This window comes from Stegastes partitus, unplaced genomic scaffold, assembly GCF_000690725.1.
Source record: "Stegastes partitus isolate 25-593 unplaced genomic scaffold, Stegastes_partitus-1.0.2 Scaffold288, whole genome shotgun sequence".
Taxonomy (NCBI): Eukaryota; Metazoa; Chordata; class Actinopteri; family Pomacentridae; genus Stegastes; species Stegastes partitus.
Window position 1 is genome coordinate 13,809 of NW_007578019.1, and position 19,383 is coordinate 33,191.

General features: G+C 39.1%; 1 protein-coding gene across 1 annotated transcript; it reads left to right on the top strand.

Moving 5' to 3' along the window:
- Positions 1-202: 202 nt before the first annotated feature.
- LOC103358064 (metal transporter CNNM2) lies at positions 203-17,938 on the top strand (the record flags this gene model as incomplete). The annotated part of the gene is made up of 7 exons (XM_008282873.1): positions 203-346; positions 2,007-2,144; positions 4,419-4,588; positions 8,930-9,023; positions 11,501-11,563; positions 13,823-14,001; positions 15,918-17,938. Coding segments are annotated over 7 exons (1,070 nt in total), but the record flags the coding sequence as incomplete, so codon positions are not given.
- Between the last annotated feature and the right edge of the window lie 1,445 nt (positions 17,939-19,383).

Genomic DNA, 19,383 nt, shown 5'->3' on the forward strand with positions numbered 1-19,383 from the left:
ATTTATTGTTCCTATTTCACAGCAAAAAAAAACTATTATGTATGAAGCATTTGTCCATGATTCATGTCAGATAGGTATGTTAGAGATAAGAAGAGCCATGTGTCTCTGCCTGTTTGTCCCTTTGCTCACTGCCTGACCTACATTTAATTGTCTTTATGTTTATATGACCCTAACTTTATAACCTGTGTGTGTGTTCTGCTAGGAAAATCCCACCTGGCCATAGTTCAGAGGGTGAACAACGAGGGCGAGGGAGACCCTTTCTACGAGGTTCTGGGTATCGTCACCCTGGAGGACGTCATCGAAGAAATCATCAAGTCCGAGATCCTGGACGAGACTGACCTGTACAGTAGGTTCCCCTCTCGAAGGTTACGTTCTTTAGACTTTAACAATGAATTAAATGAGGTCATATAATGTAAAACTCGTAGCAACACACTCCCTAAGAATTATAAGCCTGCTTGAGGATTTTAATGTCTTTCAGTCCGATTGTTTTGGTTTTATGGCTTCAAACTCTGCTTTCATCAGCATCGCTTCCACATGTAACCACCAGTTTTCTGTAAAAACACACAAACCACACACAATCTGAAATTCTTCAAATAGCAGGCAGACAAATGTAATGACAAGCTGGCAATCACAGTGGAGCATTTAGCGAATTTAGGGACGCACAATGGTATCGTCTGTATCAGCTTTAAACTGAAACATTGACAGATAGATAACGCCTGTCACTCTAAAAGTTTGCAGGTTTATTTGAAAATGTTGCATAAGTAAAATATGGCATGTTTTACGTGTAAGTTTAATTAGTTTTCTTATTCTGCAAGTTCTGTAATTTTATGTCTGCAGCTGCCAGTGGAACATCCCCATTAGAGAAGAGATGATATGATGTAAATTCCACTGCAGGAGACACTTGATGTTTTCTGCAATTAGATGAAAAAATATGTGCATATATCATTACAGACATCTGCAGTCTGACAAAATGAGCCAAATAATATTGGCATAGGTGCAAATATTATGGATTCTTAAACAAATTAATATGAGTGTTGCTTCATTTCTGCAGGCAGTGTAACCAAGCAAAACAATATATTATATATGGCAACACTACATTGACTTATTCTAGGACGAAAAAGCTATTAAATCAGCTTTGTATGTCTGTAAATCCACTACTATCTCCCTTTGTTGCTCCAGTTTGGTTTCTACCAGCTCTAGACAAAAACCTCTGGTTCTTTACATGTTCACCAGCTCGTTGCTACCTTTGTCTGTCTACCGTTTGCTACAGCGTGGTTACTCCAGGGTGCAGTTAGTTTTTATAATGTTGTTGCTGAAGAGCTGCCTGCACTGCCAAAGCAGTAAAACAGGCAGCCAGAAAACCTGAATATTTAGCTAAAAAGCTCCACAGAGCTGCGGTGGCACTTCTCTGTAAAATAATCTTGTGTGAGGATGTCTTAATTGGTGTTTGTTTGTCAACTGAAGTGTTTTGAGCATATTACTCTTGATGAGGAACTTTTTTTTTTTACTCTTCATTTCTATGAGGAGTTAAAGATGCTTTACTTTTTTTCTTGTTTATACTGGGCACCAAATCCTGTAACATAGAACTTTTTTTTTCACATCTTTCACCCAGGGAGAAATAATTTAAAGTCAGAACTTGTATCACCTCCAACTTTTTCATGTATCACACCAAACTGTGAGTGGCCTTTCCTTGTTACACCTCCAGTGGTATCAGTCAGGGCCTACTGAGTACGTGCCAGTCTGTTTGTTGCCCTAATACATATGGTTTTCAGTAATGCTGAGAATGTGGTGAGAATGTGGTAACAATGTAGCCCCCTATAGCTCTTCTTTAGTTCTGAGAAAGACGCCACTGCTACGTTTCCGGAAAAAGTAATAAGGTTTGGGTAACTCCAGTTTAGTCACCCTGTGACCCGGGACGACTGGCTCGGTGTCTACGGAGTGACCTTTTCCTGTTGCAGAAAAAGTTTTGCATCTTACGCCCGACTTTTTTCATTTTCTCTCCTCAGCTGACAACAAGACGAAGAAGAAAATCACCCATCGGGAAAGGAAGCAGGATTTCTCGGCCTTCAAGCCTACTGACAATGAAATGAAGGTTAAAATATCACCTCAGCTTCTGCTGGCTACCCTGCGTTTCCTAGCAACAGGCAAGTGGGCTGCGTTGCTGCTTGACTTCCCCCAGTGTGCCCTCAGCCCCTCACTGTGGGGAAAGTGTGTGTGTGTGTGTGTGTGTGTGTGTGTGTGTTTGTGAGCTGTTTGTGTGTACATGTGCCCGCACGGGCTTTGAGTTTTGGGCAAGTGGGTGTAGAGAGGAGGAGGAGGAGGAGCGAGTATGTGTGTAGAATGAGTATCTGTTGTGTATGTGTGTGAGGGAATGAGTTGTGTGAGGACTCACAACAAGCGTGTTGGTATGCATGTGTGTGTGTGTGTGTGTGTGTGAAGAGGTGGAAGGCCTCTCGTGAGCGCAGCACGGGATGTCTGCAGACTGCACGTAGATACCAAAAACGTGAGCGTTTATTTGCCTGCATGTCATGCACTGAAGGTTACATGTCGAGATCTTAACTCACAGCTTTAAAAACACCACCCTGTTTGCTTACACTCGTTCCTTAATGACATCACGTCCAGCATTGTTGGCCTATGATTGCAGTTCTCACAAGTCGACATACTTGTGTACTTACTAGTGTAAAATGTGAAGTATTTCACCCACTTTCCCTTGGGAAATGGATTTCAGAACAGGCAGCAGAATATCCAAGTACTACTACAGCAGCAGCAGCAGCAGCAGCAGCAGCAGCAGCGGTGGTTCACGATGCCTCATAGCAGTTGGATTTGCTTTAGAACTTTGACCTAGCAGCTAAGCATTGATTAAGTTCCTCTAAAGGCTATTAGCGAGTTTAGTTCCTGGTGGTGGAGCCAGCAGCCAGCTGACACATATCATCGCCGCTGAGTTGAAGGAGCTGATTGGCCCAATAGGAGGCTGAGGCAGACCAGTCACGATCAGGATACTTTGTTTAAAATTTTGAAAGAACTTTCTGGTTTGCTCACATGCAGTAGCAGTTTATAAAATACTGACAGCAGCACCAGGCTGGTAGTGTTTTAGATTTCTGTCATCTTTTAAAAAACAAAACACGCAAGTTTTTCTGTTGTTTTCATACCAAAGACATCGATCCTTAAAATGGTCACAATATATACCTTTGTGTTTTATCATTTGACACTAAAACAGCTGAACACTGTGCATTTGTCAGGGACTATTTTCAGAAATCATTTTGATATACTTGTGAGAGCTGACAGCAGCAGGACAGTGTCAGTCTAAAAATAAACTGTACTAAGGGTTTTGTTTCCCTTGATGAATCTATCGACTATTTTAAATAAATCAGTAGTTAATTTTTTTTCCCCAGAAAATCAAATCCACTATTCCATTTAAGTTGATTTTGTTTTTGAATTTTGAGCTTTATGAAAGTGTTTAGCTGCTACAGGGACAAGAGACGTTGCAAAGCTCTCACTATTAATGAATTGACAGCCGTTATGGTGGTTTTTGCCTTTTTCCACTGGTGCAACATCTAGAGTAGCTCGTTTGCATTAACTCTTCAGTTTTTCATGCATTGTGTTCTTATGTTCAAACTCCACACAGTTTTTGTTCTGTGATAAATTGAATGATTCCCTCACATTCAAAATTGTGGGTCTTTGGAAACTTTTACAATGAACCAAGTTGCTGCAGCTCCTATTTCCTAAAACTGATCAATGACTGGAACAAAAAACAACAATTAGGTAGTGATACTGACAAAAAACTTTTGCTAAAACAAAATTGGCCTTTTAAAAAGAAATTTTGAAATGGTATGTTGGCTGAAAATAGTGATGCTGACGCATTTACAGTGTTGACATCTTTGATTATGCTGATTGATTGTCACCAAGTGCAACACTGTGTCTCACTGATGTGCCTGAAGTAGATTTCGGACAAAAATTGGACGACTATGGCCCAGAGGAATAAGGGTCAGTTAATTCTAGAAAAGAACAAGTTCATGCAACGTGTGGTCTAGAAGGCAAAACTTTGGGGTCATAATTGTCCTGAGTAGCCACACTCAAATACAAAGTAAAAAAGGTGGCACTGTGGTGCGTAAATATGAGCATGATGGCTCACATTTTTGAATAGTCTCTCCTGGAAGATTTTCACAGTTGTTGTAGCAGGACGTTCAATCATTCTCACCACCTCACATCATCAGTTTTAGAAAGCTACAGAAACTGTTGGGCAAAGTCTCCTGTGTAGCTCCTGATGAAGCAAAAGTATTGTTTTTTACCAATAGATCTTTCTATGGAACTTGTCGACAATAAGAAGAAAGCGTAGAATATCATTTTGTCTATAAAATGTCTTATCACGTCTCAGCTGGTCAGTTTCTCCAACACTCTCTTTGTCTCTGTCTTTTCAGAGGTTGAGCCGTTTGCACCATTGCAGATGTCAGAAAAGATCCTACTTCGCTTGCTGAAGCACCCGAACGTCATCCAGGAGCTGAAATACGATGACAAGAACAAGCGAGCAGCAGAGCACTACCTCTTTCACAGGAACAAGCCCGTGGATTATTTCATTCTCATTCTGCAGGTGTGTAGACACGCTGAGGTGCAAAGGGAAGGATGCGTCAACAGTGAATTGGATGATTCATTCACTGGAATGAATAAAACAATTAATTTATGTCACTGACTAGAGAGCAGTACTTTACTAAGGGCTAACATGAAGAAAGTAATGGCCGCATTTGTATCAGTTTCTCTAAAATATAGAAAAAATAGAACAAAAAATAGAGATGCAGTATCTTTTTCCTCTTTTACAACTTAAATCCGGTGTTGTCACCACAGCTGCACAAACAAAACTACACTACATGATCACACTCAACACGCTGCCGTTAGCACGACAAGCTATTGTTTCCTTTCCTCTTTCAGTTTTTCACAGTCCAGTCGTTGATCTAGCAGAGCTATACTGCAGGGGTTTGTTCCCACAGTGGCCACTCAAGGTATGCGTGGTATGATTGTACTGCAGGGCACTTCGGATTAAAATAAGCAATAATACTATAGATAAACAGTTCATTAGTAATAAAAATGTCTGACTTCAGACATACAGCATTTCAATGCACGACAGCCACATTCCACAGCATTTATAGGGCTGAGCTAATTTACATTGCTAGTCCCTACATAGGCTTTTACAATGCATGGAACTTAGCAGTAAAACACGTGCAGAACAACACAAATGCAGAAAACTCAACAAGAAAAAAACTGTATACAAAGGCTCAAACGATGCTCAATTTACAGTGATACAAAAGAATACCATAAAACTAAGTCAAACCACATTATTACCAGATTATGACTGATCCAGTTTTATAAATAGTTTCCATTTGAGTTTCATATGATCCTGTTCAATTATGAAAAACGGAAAAACAAAAATCTGTCAAAATGAGAATAAATGAAACCACAAGTTCCCTTAGCACATTAGGAGCCAGGTACTTTAATAGTTTAGAATTTAATATGAATAATATGTAATGAAATTTTAAGAATTTAATGTATTTTCTATCTTAATAACATTGCAGTTGTGTGATTTTACCAGCGTCCTGTCTAAGTTTTTAATTTTTAGGATTATATATCATCACAAGACACCTGATTGTTGCAGATGCTTATAGTTAGCTTTATCGAGTTCCTGGAAGGTAGAAAACTTTTTCCAGTATTAAATTGTAAACAGGTGCTACTGAGTCCAAATATATTCAAATTTGCGCATCAATTTAACTTGTTTTTTAAATTTAAAGCCGGAATCTGAACTATTTGATGGTGAAACCTGTTCAGTACTTTGCCTACTAATCTTTAAATTTGACAAATTAACTTCTAACAAAGGCTGAGCCCCAAAGGAAAAGCAAACAGACAACTCTCTCAAAGCCGGAGTGCAGGACTTCTACATATAAATGAACGTCCGTTACATCCGAGCTCTTGCCAAACGAGTTCACACAGTGCGGATTACAGCCTGTCGGTGCCAGGAAAATCTCTGTGTCTTGCAGTGTAGTGGAGTTTTAAATGTAGTGTCTGTCGTGACGTTCCCACGCTGGTGCACTTTGCATGAACAAGCAGTGATTGGTTTAGCAGAACTGCAGTAATAGTGACTGAAAAGGTAACAGCAAGTTGGAATATGGTGGAAGTACTTGGGAAGCATCTAAGAAAAGTCCCTGATTATTTAAATAACAAAGAAACTTAGCGTTCAGAGGAAGGATTACGGTTTGAAAATTAATCAAATGATCAACGATGACAGTGACTGTGTAATTACTCTCACTGGCAGAAGGGGAAGGCAGAAGGGGAAGACAAAAGTTCTGCACTGTATGTTTAGCATTAAATGTTATATATGAATTTTCTGACTCCACTGCTGTGGACTGTAAGTGCTGCAACAGCTGGATAGAAACTGAGAAAATTGTTCTACTGCACATGTACGGTAATGTACAAAAGTCTTAAGTACTAGAAGCAAGGATGTTAAAAAATGATTCCTTTGACTGTTTTTTCCTATGAGCTTAATACAAAGTGCAGTAAAGTGAAAAGAAATCTAAATCTAATGAATATTTGGGTGCGAAGTGTTTTTTAGGCTGCTTTGCAAGGTCTTCTGTACATTCATGTAACTCCAGATTGACTCTATGATAATGAGGTCCAGCCTCTGTGGGAGACAGACCATCTCTTGCAGGGCTCCTTGTTCTTCTCATGGCTGTAGATAGTTCTTTATGACTTCAGCTGTATGTTTGGGATTGTCATCATGTGGCGCAATGAATTTGGGAAACTTATATGCCTCCCTAATGGTATCCTGCGATGGATAAAAATCTAACCATCTTACGTGCATATTTGCACAGCAGTGGAAATAAACATATCATCAACATACTGTACATCTGAAGACCTGCTCCAAAACTTATTCTGGCAAGTCATCTATATAACAACTGAAAGTAAGTGGGCCAAGAACAGAACCCTGTGGGATTCATGTATTACTGTAGATAACACGCTAATAACTAACACCTAATGTTTCTAACAACACACTGTTCAAACTTACAATTAAGGATTTTAATCCATTTGACACTAGTAGAAGAAGTTATATGTATTTATCTGTTAAGTTTAAAGCCCCTCCCCATACCAGATACCAGATGTTCATTAAACCCTTAAACCCTCATCGCCATTTATTTTGAGGTTTTTGCATGAAAGGACTCCTTTCCTTTCTTATAATGGCTTAGATGTTGCTACACCACTTTCTCTAGAATGTGCAGATCTATGAAGTCCCCTGCCTCTTTCTCAACTTTGTCCTCCCCACTCGCTGCAGCTCGAGTACACCAGCTCACCTACAACTGTGATCAAACACTGTAAAACTAGTCTACACAACAGCACGTTGTCATTTTGGAAATAATTCATCCACAAATTTAAGAATCAGAAACTGATTCTGAAGAACAATGATGACACAACAATCTCCATGCTGCTAGTTAAAGTGACTGTTTCCTTAAGTTTGTTAATTTGATGCCGGAATCTATGTTTCTGAGACTGTCATGAGTACACTGCAGCATCAAGGCGAAGGTGCTCAGCCATGACATCTTATTTCACTCATGACGCCTTACAGCATATAAAAAACATGACATGTTAACATAGTTGAAAACTTTGCTTTCACTAGAGGATCTCTTTAGAGATCCAGAAAAACTTAATCAAATAATAATTTAAGCTGTCCTATTGGACAGAGATGAAATCATGTAAATAAGTATTTCATTCTAGACAGTCCAATAACTGCTGAGTTGCATTTTATTTACTAAAACCTTTACAGGCATGGGGCAAATTGGTCTGTAGTTGCAAATTTGGATCATCTGCCCCTGATTTATTTTTAGGGTCCGAGGACCCCTACTTGTTTTTTAAAGGCATCTCTCGTTTGTTTTCATCCACTCGAAACCCTCCCATTGACTAAGGATAGTGACATGGTTCATGACATGGCTTTGAGGTTCGAGAAAATTAGTTTTTTTAATTCTTTATGTTATGCAAGGGAAAGAGGATCTATTAAAAGTACAGTTAGCACACAAGAAGTGAATGTCCTACAAGTATAAAGTGAATTATACCACACAATGAGTTTGTCCAAGTTTTCAAGTCAAATAACCAAATTTCTTACCACTGTACTGTACTTAAAAACAAAACAAGACAAACAACAACAAACAAGACAAACTGTATAACAGTTGTGTATTCCTAAGCAGATGAAATCAAGTGCTGCTGACGTCAGCTAGCCGTCCTCTACAGTCTACAACTGTCCTGAATGTCTGCTCTCTTTCTGATTTGCTCCAAAAGTCCCAAATAACTTCCTAAAGCAGAGAAAGTCTTCCCACTGTGAGGATACATAGAACACAGTTGTTTCTTTTTCCACATATATTCCCGACGTTCACATACTTTGTATATTTCCCCCTATCAGTCCGCTAAGTCAACATGTATATTAGCCTCAGATCAAATGAGGTCCAGGTTGGAGAAGTGCAGGGTCACTGCCCTGGAGACCAGGCTCAGGAGCAGATTGGGAGCTATTAAACTGTACGGATTTTCTACAAGTAGTAAAAAGGAGAGGAAAGAGGGAGGGCAGGGTGGATTTGTTCTAAACTCACAGGCAGGATGAATAAATATATCTGAGCAGGAAATGAATCAAAAGATTTCGAACAGGGTGAAAGTGGACTTGCAAAGCTGTAGCGGAAATCCAAGACAGAAAGACTGAAGGAGATATACTGTAACCGACACAATGACGCACCGACACTCGAAGATCCTTTCACAATTCAGATTGGAAGTAAAGTAGAAATGATATCTGTGTAATAATGAATAAGTAAATTGCAGTTTTTGGTGTAACCAAGCTGTGATATATATATATATATATTTCAAACAACAACAATGTGTTGAACACCTTCTCTTAATCTGGTTGTCACAGGGGAAGGTAGAGGTGGAGGCAGGAAAAGAGGGGATGAAGTTTGAAGCGGGACCGTTTTCCTTCTATGGGATGATGGCTCTGACAGCCTCGCCAGGTAAGATCTCTTGGTCCTAACTTTAAGGATAAGTCGCTTTATTTGAATGTTTGCCTAAATCAGTTAAACATGAAGAAAATCCACTGTTGGTCATTGAGTTTTATATTAAAATGCAGCTTTATGTGTGCCATTCAGACTGAGATCTATTGTATCTCATTTCCTGTAAATATAAGTTGCAAACAGGGCTGATTATAAAAACATTTATGCTTTTGTGTCCATAACAGTTCATCATCAACAAAACTGACTGCTTGCCTTTTTTTGTACTCTTTTGTTTTAACTTTGAACAGATCATATCTGATTGAAATGATAATTTTGCCAATATCAGACTTTCCTCCTTGTATTTAGAACATACACTTTATATAAAAGATGGATGTAACCTCCAGGTCTGAAAAGTGAAACCAACGCTGAAATGTCTTAAACTTGCATTCCTTATAACAGCCAGTAGGGGTCGACTCCTCTTGGTTGTATAAATAAGTAGATGTACAGAAGTATATGAGAAAATAAACCAACTTGTTTCTTGAGCTGTAACCTCAGTAAATATTTTCCAACAAGTTTATGGTCTGAATTGCTAATTTCAAGACTTTTTGAATACAATATGGTGTTCATTTTGAGTTAATTTAGAGTAAAATAGACAGATAACGATGGGTCTTAGTCATAGCAAAGCCTGACTTATAAGGCCTGGTTTTAAAAAAAAACAAACAAACTCGAGGCTTCAGAGCAGTAGTCCACAAATCGAAGGGTGACATCACTGTAACTACGTCCATCTTTTGTATGCATTCTATGATTTAGATAATTTATTCCCAAACCCGGGTACAAGTATGTTGGGGGGCTCCGTTGAAGTAGTCAGGAGGTAGACGTAAAGATTGGTTCCACTCATGTAAAAAAAACATCAATTAAATAATTGAGTCTCGCTGAAAGGATTGAGCAAAAAACTTAACAGTTAAAAATAATGGATAACCACTGGCATAGACAGTGAAAGGGGTGCAAGAATAGTTAGAATAGATAAATAATAGTGAAAAAATGAATATATGGTTAACATAGCTCCTGAAAAAAACTAACAGTTGAAATTATTAGCTAATAGCATGGATAAACAGTTAGAATGCTAACTTTAAGCAATAACAGTTGAAATTATTTGCTAATAGCATGGATAAACAGAATGCTAGCTTAAAGCATTACAGTTGGAAATTCTTAGCTAATAGCATGGAGAAGCAGTTAAAATACTAGCTTAAAGCAATAACAGTTGGAAATTTTTAGCTAAAAGTATAGCTAGTAGTTGAAATAGTCAGCTAAGAGCATGAAATAACAGTTAAAAGCTGAAACTAATGGATAGATGTTAAAACATACAATACAACCTTAGTTATTGTACACATAACACTTTTGGGTTATTTTAATGTTGCAGTTTTACCATACTAATTTATGGTGCTTATTAGAATGTGCATTGTTATTTTAGGACTTGTCACAGTTGAGCTTATTATATATTTAATGAATTCATGATTAATTGCAGCTGTTATTATTTTATATGCGTGTAACATTCAAGTAGGTTATTTTTCCAAATCTCTTGTCTCAGAGTAGTTTTGGTTCCTACCTGCTCTTGTTTCCAGGGGGACAGACAAGTGTCTCCAAATAACATGTGCTACAGAAATTAAAGTGCAAACTGTTCTGCCGGGTTGATTAAAGAACATTATTCAAACTGTAGTCAACTACAGACCGGAATATCACAGTTACAGTAACTTAAGCTTATACCCAGACTTACCTAAACAATCACAGTTCAACTGGATGACAAACATTCTAACAATATACATTTTTATATTGTAGGATGTTTTAGAAAATCCTATTTAAAATGAGTGTTAATGAGCACATTTCAACATGAGAGGTGGTTTTATAAAGAGGTTTTCAGTCTGTCTGACATTCAGATGAAACTGGCTGGGAATCACTGAGTTAGACAATACTTAACTTTAAAAAAAAAAAAAAAAAAAACCTCACTTGAAAACACTTCAAGTATTGAAAAAGTATTGTTTCTGTGCCAGGAACAAAACTCTAACCACTTCTCACTTGTAGTCACAACACAAACATTCTCACTGTACTTACAGTAAAGAGTCAACACAACACCATGAACAGACATCAGGAGAAAACGTCACCTAGTGATTCACGCATTCTTCTCAGTTCATTCATAAACTACACTAGTGTTTCTCAACTATTGTGATTCATTTCGGGGGTGGGATCTGAGAGACACCTACTGGTGAGGTAGTAGAATAACATTCCTGATCTGTTCATGAAGGTTCTAAGCAGTCAGAAGTTAAATCAAATACTACATGATGGTGTATCAGAGATCCTCTTTAGCTGCTTTATAGAAAATCATCTGTTTGACACTTCTCTGACAAATGTATCATTTGTATATATATGCCATGATTATTTCTTGACTTTGACACTCTCCTCCTCCTTCTTTTGTTCTTCTCTTGTATCTCCTCTCTCGTTAGTGCCTCTGTCCCTGTCTCGTACATTTGCTGTCAGTAGGGCTGAATCGTTAGCAGGATCTCCAGGTAAAATGGCCTCTTCTGTCTCTACATACATCCAATTTATCACTAAAATGTGTTGTTAAAATAATATATTGTACAGTTTAACCTACTGTCTGTGCATTAGTAGGGTTTAACATGTTGATTCTCATAGTCTCCTTGAGCAAGTAAGTGTTATCAGGTGCACGTCTCAGGAAGTCTGTTTGTCCTTGAATGCGACATGTACTGTAAACTTCAGTGTGTGTAAGTGAAAGACAAAGAACGAGGAAAACAGATTCAAATGGAGACTTAACACCCTCATCCCCTGAGCCATTAGTCAAGTGGCTGAATGTTGTTGGAGACTGGAGGCCCCAGTGCAGAACCAGGCTCCGCCCCGCTCGCCCCTAACCTTTAACCCGCCGACTACATAAACAAGACCTACAGCTACAGCCCCCTGCCGGACACCACTAAGCGCACATACAAAGACATGCACGGATACATATGTTCACATGCACAGACCCATGTCTGCAGAGCGCGCACACTCTGCACATAACTGACAAAACCACAAGTATCTGGAAATGCTGTTGTTCAAATACACTTTCTTTTTTGTCTTTAGCAGTGACCTGCAGTGCACCTCTTCATGTGTTTTTTTGTCACACAGCTTGGTGCCGTGCTGCACACACCTTCCAGTGTGTGTATGCGTCTACATAAATGTGTAATGTGTGTTTTCTGGACACAACACATTGCCTTTTTTTGTGTGTTGACCTGGCCCCTGCGGCCCCTAGAAAGTGGAGTACTAATCCACAAGAGTTCACATGCCAGGTCTTTGGCCCACTGTGCTCCGTCTGCCCACCCACACACACACACACACACACACACATACAGTCGCACGATCACACACATACACACTCTCGCACAAACACATGCACTGTTACTGCATTTCACTCCCCCTCTCTCTCTGTCTTACACACACACACACACACACACACAGACACATATTCCAACATGGGATTACATACATTCCAGTCAACGTAGTAGCATTAGCGTTGGCCAAGCCGTTTCCACTTTGTTGTGTGTGATTTTCACTAGGCTTCTTTAAGAAGTGGAAAACATAATCTGGCTTTAATTAAAAATTCCCCCCCCCCCCCCCACCACCACCACCACCACCACCACCAATACAAGTCCTCTATGAGGTAGCACATAGAAGGAAGCAGTATCACTAGAGACCACCGACTCACTACCTGCTGTATGAAATTCCCCTCACTAAAAGCTTTATGTAGAAATTAGATTTCCATACATCACAGCAAGCGTCTGTGCTAATATCTTACACTTGACCTGGAAAAATGTCACCAATACAGAAGATCTTAACTGCTGCTGAGCAGCTCAAATAGTTGTTGAGAAAATTCAGAGTGAGTCATTGTTCTAACAGTACAAACGTAAAAAATATTTACAGTATTCTAAAAAACATATTCACCCCTTTGGAAGTGTTACCATTTTCTTACTTTTTTACACTGAATCATGGTCAATATAATTTGTCTTTTTTGACAAAAATTAACAAAAAACACTCCTTCACATCAAAGCTAATACTGATTTCTACAAAGTAGTTTCCATTAATTAGAAATATAAAACGTAAATAAAGTGATTGCACAAGTGTTCAAACCTATTAAGATGTATTTAGTAGATGCTCTGGGCTCTGACTGGGCCAAACCATTTCTGTGTAGTTTTGGCTGCAGCTTGCAGACTGCATCAGGTTGTCCTCCAGGATGTCCCTATACTTCACTGCATTCATTTTACCCTCTACCTCTACAAGCCTTCCAGGGCCTGCTGCTGAGAAGCATCCCCACATTATGATACTGCCACCACCATGCTTCACGGTGGAGATGGTGGGTTTGTGATGATGTGCTGCATTAATTTTGTTCTTGTAAAGAATTAGTTTTTATTAAACTCTCCACTCTGTGGTTTACCTAGTGTGACATAACAATACATCTAATTTGTCTTATTTACCCCTCCAAGTATTTACAGCATATAGATGAAAACGTAAACCAACTGAGCAAGTGTAAAGATTCCCAAATTAGAAATTTCAGCCCCTCAAGAGAGTCTCTAAATGACTGGATATTTCAATACGCTTATGTTGCATCTCAACACATTTCCTGGCCTTTGCTCTCAGTTCTCCCTCGCAGAAATAACTTGGATAAATGTCGGTAGAAAGTGTGACAGATTTTACGCCACAGAGATTAGAACTGTATACTCATTGTCGACACTTATCTAGATGTTAACATCTTGTCCCGCTCTTTCACCTCCTTACAGAGAATAAATCTCCTCCACGGCCGTTTGGACTGAACCACTCAGACTCTCTGAACAGGAGTGATCGTATAGACGCCATCACTCCGACTCTGGGCAGCAGCAACAACCAGCTCAACTCCTTCCTGCATATCTACATGCCAGATTACTCCGTCAGAGCACGCTCAGACTTGCAATATATAAAGGTGAGAACACACACAGGTGAGCAGAAAATACAAGGTGCTGAGGCTCATGTGTATATTCATAGGCTTAAATGTTATGTGTTGTATGCTACACACCTCTGTTTTACATGCAAAATTCATAATGTGAAAAGTGTAGCTTGTAAACGGTAAATAATTAACATCTGATTCTACAGTTCATTTCAGGCCTACAGACTGTTTTAGTCTCTTTTAGTTTGTTTTCGTTTTACCACCCTCAGCTTTGATGTTTTGGTTTACTCTTATTGACAGCACAAACTGTGCATCATGTTGCCACTGAAATCTAAATGCATTCGGTTGGTTATGCAGAAAATGCATAAATATGTTTCTATGCTTGGTTTTGATTTGCTGCCATTTTATAGTGGTGGTACTGCAGCTCATCAAACACTTGGATACTAGCGATGTATTAGCATTGAGCACAGAGAATTTTCAGTCATCAAACATTAATTTCACTTTGATTTGGCTAAAAACTTGAATGATTTCTACATATCCTGCATTCTAAGATGATGTCAGACCTAAATGCACTTTTTGAATATCATGGTTAAATGAACTCTACAATTCTAGAATTTCATTTAGCAGACACTTTTATCCAAAACGACGTACATCTGAGAGCAGATACAACACAAGCAAGGATCTAGTCAGGAAAAAACAATCTAGATAAGTGACATAGAACAAATTCAAGTGTGATAGGGCATTGATGCCAATAGCAGGCTGTGTGGGAGTCAATAGGATTTTTGTTTGGTTGTTTGTATGTTTTCGGTCTGTCAACTTGTGCAAAGGTGTTCAGTGAAGAGCTGGGTCTTTATGAATGAAGTTCAAAGTTCTCTAAAAGCCAGCTGTCAAGTTAGAAATACAGTAAACCGCTGCACCGTGTCAAGTTAGAAATACAGTAAACCGCTGCACCGAGTGGTGAATTAAACAGGTTAACCAAATGACATGTTAAACATTACCACAGAGGCTGGTGAAGAAAATCTGGGAAACAAAGAAAGTTTAAAGCCATACTCTGATTGGGATTTTAGGTTTGTTAAGCCTGCTAATGTGAAGAAAGCCTGTATATGTCAAACTTGCTTTGTGGTGCACCCTTCAGAAGTTTTAGGTAGTGATTTTCAGAAAGAAAGAAAAAAAAAAAAACTCTGTATTTTACCTACACATCACCAAAGAGCAACATTTGTCGGGTCACCAGAAACACAAAGGCAGTTTTATGTCAAAAATTACTGTATTGCTGTTGTAGCAGTTTTATATGTTGTTTTCACTGAATAACTTCACTACTTCCTTGATACCCTGTGTATGAGCCTTGTTGTGGGAAAAGGGAGCTTGAATTGACTAAAAAATGATGCGGTTGAGTTATTTTGCATGCAGAAACAATGAAGTAGGAATTAATCTCATGAGAATCAGTCAATCTCTCTTTTTATTGTCCAACTATTTGCTTTATAATTTGATTTATGTATTGTTAGAATCTTTATTCATTACTAAGAACTTTTATTATGTCCTTTTTATTGTCCCAGATACCTAACTGATATAAAACATCAAAAGGTGATAATAAAACATCAGTTGTGTAATTGCTTTAGGACCAATTAAAAGTTTTTTCTGTCCTTTCTGTAGAACTGAAACATATAATGGATGCTAGCATCTCTTTTCGTGACAGGAATACATTGATGACTTCAGTTAACTAATGCTACTACTGCTAAACTAATTGTTCAGATCTTTACTGTTTTATTGTCATTCTTCTTAACCTATGCGCAAAGGTTGTCAAAAAGTCCATCCATGTCGATGTGCCAGAATGTACACTGGTTTTATTAAGTATTTGGACCAAACAACGGTTCACAGACTTTCTAGCAGTTGCAGTCAATCAAACAACCCGTTATTGTGATATTTAACTTGAAACCATCTCCACCGTTTCCTAGGTAACACGCCAGCAGTACCAGAACGCCGTGATGGCATCGCGGATGGACAAGACTCCCCAGTCGACGGACAGCGAGTTCACCAAGATCGAGCTCACGCTGACAGAGCTCCACGACGGCGTGGAGACCCCAGCCGTCGTCACCACCACAGCCGGCACCACAAGTACCAATCCCACCGTGGCCATCGCTGTGGCCAATGAGACGTCCCACCTGCTCAACCAGCAGCAGAACTGTGTGGGCCTGAGCCGGAGCAACCACAGCACCCACAACGAGGGACCCATCTAGCCCCCGCCACGCCCAGGTGGAGACCCAGTTCCTCCACCCTGTCTCGTGGACGCACACGGCATAGATGGAGATGAGGGAAAAGTGGGGAAGCAGAGGCAGGTGGAGTGAGGGTCCTGCTCCAACCTGTAGCCCCCCAGTCAGTCAGCGAGATCCTTTCACGGAGGGGCAGTGGGGGGGAACGACGGGTGCTGCGTCACCCCGAAAACACCCCCCACCTGAACGCTGTCAGAATCCCTGCTGTACTCCACCCTCTGATGGAGGGTGCACTCGGACAGTACCTGTGACTGAGCTTCTATTTTTTTGGGACAATCTGATACTTTCATAGTGGTGACTTGGACTCGAGGACGACAGAGTGCATGCACACACAGACACACAACATAACACAACAATCGCTGTACTTTCTCCTCAGGCCAAAGACTTTGGTCCCCCTCCCCCCTCCTCTCTTTTTACACTGTATTTGCACACAAAACACACAATCAAATTCACACACACAGAAACAAATGCGACTCCCCCACCGGCGCATCTATCAGGGAGGCTCAGTCGACTGTTGATCCCATCAGCAAGGACTCAAACCCAAACACGCAGAGAGCAACGGTTGGTCAAAGACTGCACCAAAAACCGCTTTGAAAGAAACCGTTAAAAAACCACGAACCAAGAATGTTTTCCTGTATTTATTTATTTTATAATATTGTATGTATATATGTATGCGTGGGGACATGATATGACATAAACTGGCAGACGAGCATGCATGAGTGTCATATCAAAAAGAAACATGCTACATATATGGGGATGAACATCCATTCATGTATATGAGGAGGTGAGGGTCTTTTACAGATACAGTATGTATATTACAGATCTTGTTATTTTTACTATTATCTTAAAATCAGGCTTATGGTACACTATCTTTTTCACCTTTTAAAAAAAAAAAAAATCACACTATTGCCTTTAAAGAGAAATCATATAATTAAATATTTTAACAAAGTGCAATGAACGGAAATTTATTTAAGAGATGATTATGAATTTAAGAAAAAAAAAATTCGCTGTATTATAAATTGACGGATATATTTGTATGTATGTACTGTATGTATATGTATATTTGTTTTTGAAAAATGCTAAAACTGCAGCCATCCACAAGCAAAAACTGTCCTTAGTCAGTCTCGCTTTCTCCTTTTGTCTCTTTCATGTTTTCGCATCCTTTGACCTCAAACGCGTCTTCTAGTTGTTCACATGGGAGTCATGATGCCTTAACTTGTCACCGCAGCGTAGTTCGGGGGGGGGGGGGGGTATGTGTGCGTGAAACACGGCATCTATGCATGTGGAGGTAATGTGTCTTTTATTTTTGTCAATTTTACGTATAATCAAACTTGATAATTGCACAGTATTAATGACCTCATCTAACATGTTGAGCATCATCAACGTCACAAAAAGCAACCTCGACATTAAACGTGTCCATGAATGATACACAGCTATGTTTTTTTTTCCCACTGTTTATGTTTGTGAATATTTTTTTTTCTTCTCCTTCTTCTTTTCGTGCATGTGTGTAGAACATAGCCTGGTCATTCAGCTCATGCAGGCTGTTTTTTTGTTGTTGTTGTTGTTTTTTTGGAAGAGACTTGTACTTGTTTTGGCTCCCGTCATATTGTAGATTATAAACTATGCTTAATAATTCTTGAGTTAATTCAGATCAGAATCTAAAATATTCTTCTCAAATGGTGGCTGCTATTAAAGAGAGATATTTATACTGTTTTTCTTCTATCCCAGACGCCCTGTAGCCATATGTGTTTATTTCACAATTTTAAGAACGTACATTTAAAGGTATACTTTGCAGGAATAGTCAATCACTGTAAGTGAACACAGCGTTTAAACTTGAACCTTCCCTCCTGTTATTGGCACTCGCTGCTTGAACATTGAAGACATGGACTGTATAAGGTAAAGATCGTTGAGCCCTTAGGGACATCACAGTCGTAGCCGTCTTGGCATCACCTGCCTGCATCCATACTAATTTGTGGCTAATCCAAAAATTAGCAAAGAGTTGGAACATTTAATAACAGAATTTTACTATCAGAAACTGACATTATTGACTTCAACAAATGTCATTTTGACTAGCAGTACTTACACTATGACTAATCGTCCTTCTGACTAGTCAAAATGCCATTTAGACATATCTGTTTTTCAATTTTGTTTTTAATGTAATTCAGTAAAAATAATAGTTGCAGATGTCAAATGTCAAAATCAAATGTCATTATCATGTGAGGCTTCACGGCAGATATTGCCCACCATTGCTGTGGTGAATAAAATTGGTAGAAAATGACATGAAATAGGAAGATCTTATGAACAAGGAGTTAGTGACTAAGAAGAGCTTTTGTTTATTTGAGATTTATGGTCAAAGTTAACCAGGAGGCTGCTCTTACGTGGTGGTTAAACAGCCTGTCATATGCACGTATGGTTGCAGTGCTGTAGTATGTTTGAAAAGCAGGTTGCTTTTGCTGATGTTTCTGGCGTTAACTTCACATATCTGCAGTGCCATGTTACATAATGAAAACTTAAATTCAGGGTATCCAAAATTGTATTTTGACTAGGAATTTTGGTTTAAACTTAACTGAAGATATCCAAAAAGGATGATGTAGATATCTTGAATTTAGGGGAATTAAAGAGCTCTTGAGCTGGAATTATGACCAGACATCAGAATTCAGTTGCAGATATCTGGAATATGAAACCCAGTGCACATGAATGGTAAACGTGATCCCAGGACCTATGGGGATGTGGACATCTGAAATGGGAATTGTTGATAGGAAGAATTATATTGTGTCTTAAATGTTTTTTATTTTGACTAGAAAGACTTTTTAATAATGGGTATGTGCAATCCATATCCAGTCCAGCTATTAAATGTCTTTCCATTGAGGTGGGCCATGCAAAAGTCTCTGGGCTACAGACTTTACTCTGATGGCATTTGTTACTCAAAGTGGCCATGGCATTTATTTTGCAAAATGTGAAGCCTTAATACAATTCAAATGGGAGAGTTATATAAACATTCACCACCTGTACAGCTGTCATGAGTGGGCAAATAAGCTACACTGCCCAACACCATTTTTTAATCAGGTTTTATACACTTTCAATTCTGCAGTAAAGTTGGGCAATTTAACACGAAGGCTCTCTGTGGCCAATCAAGGAGCTGCAGATTTTG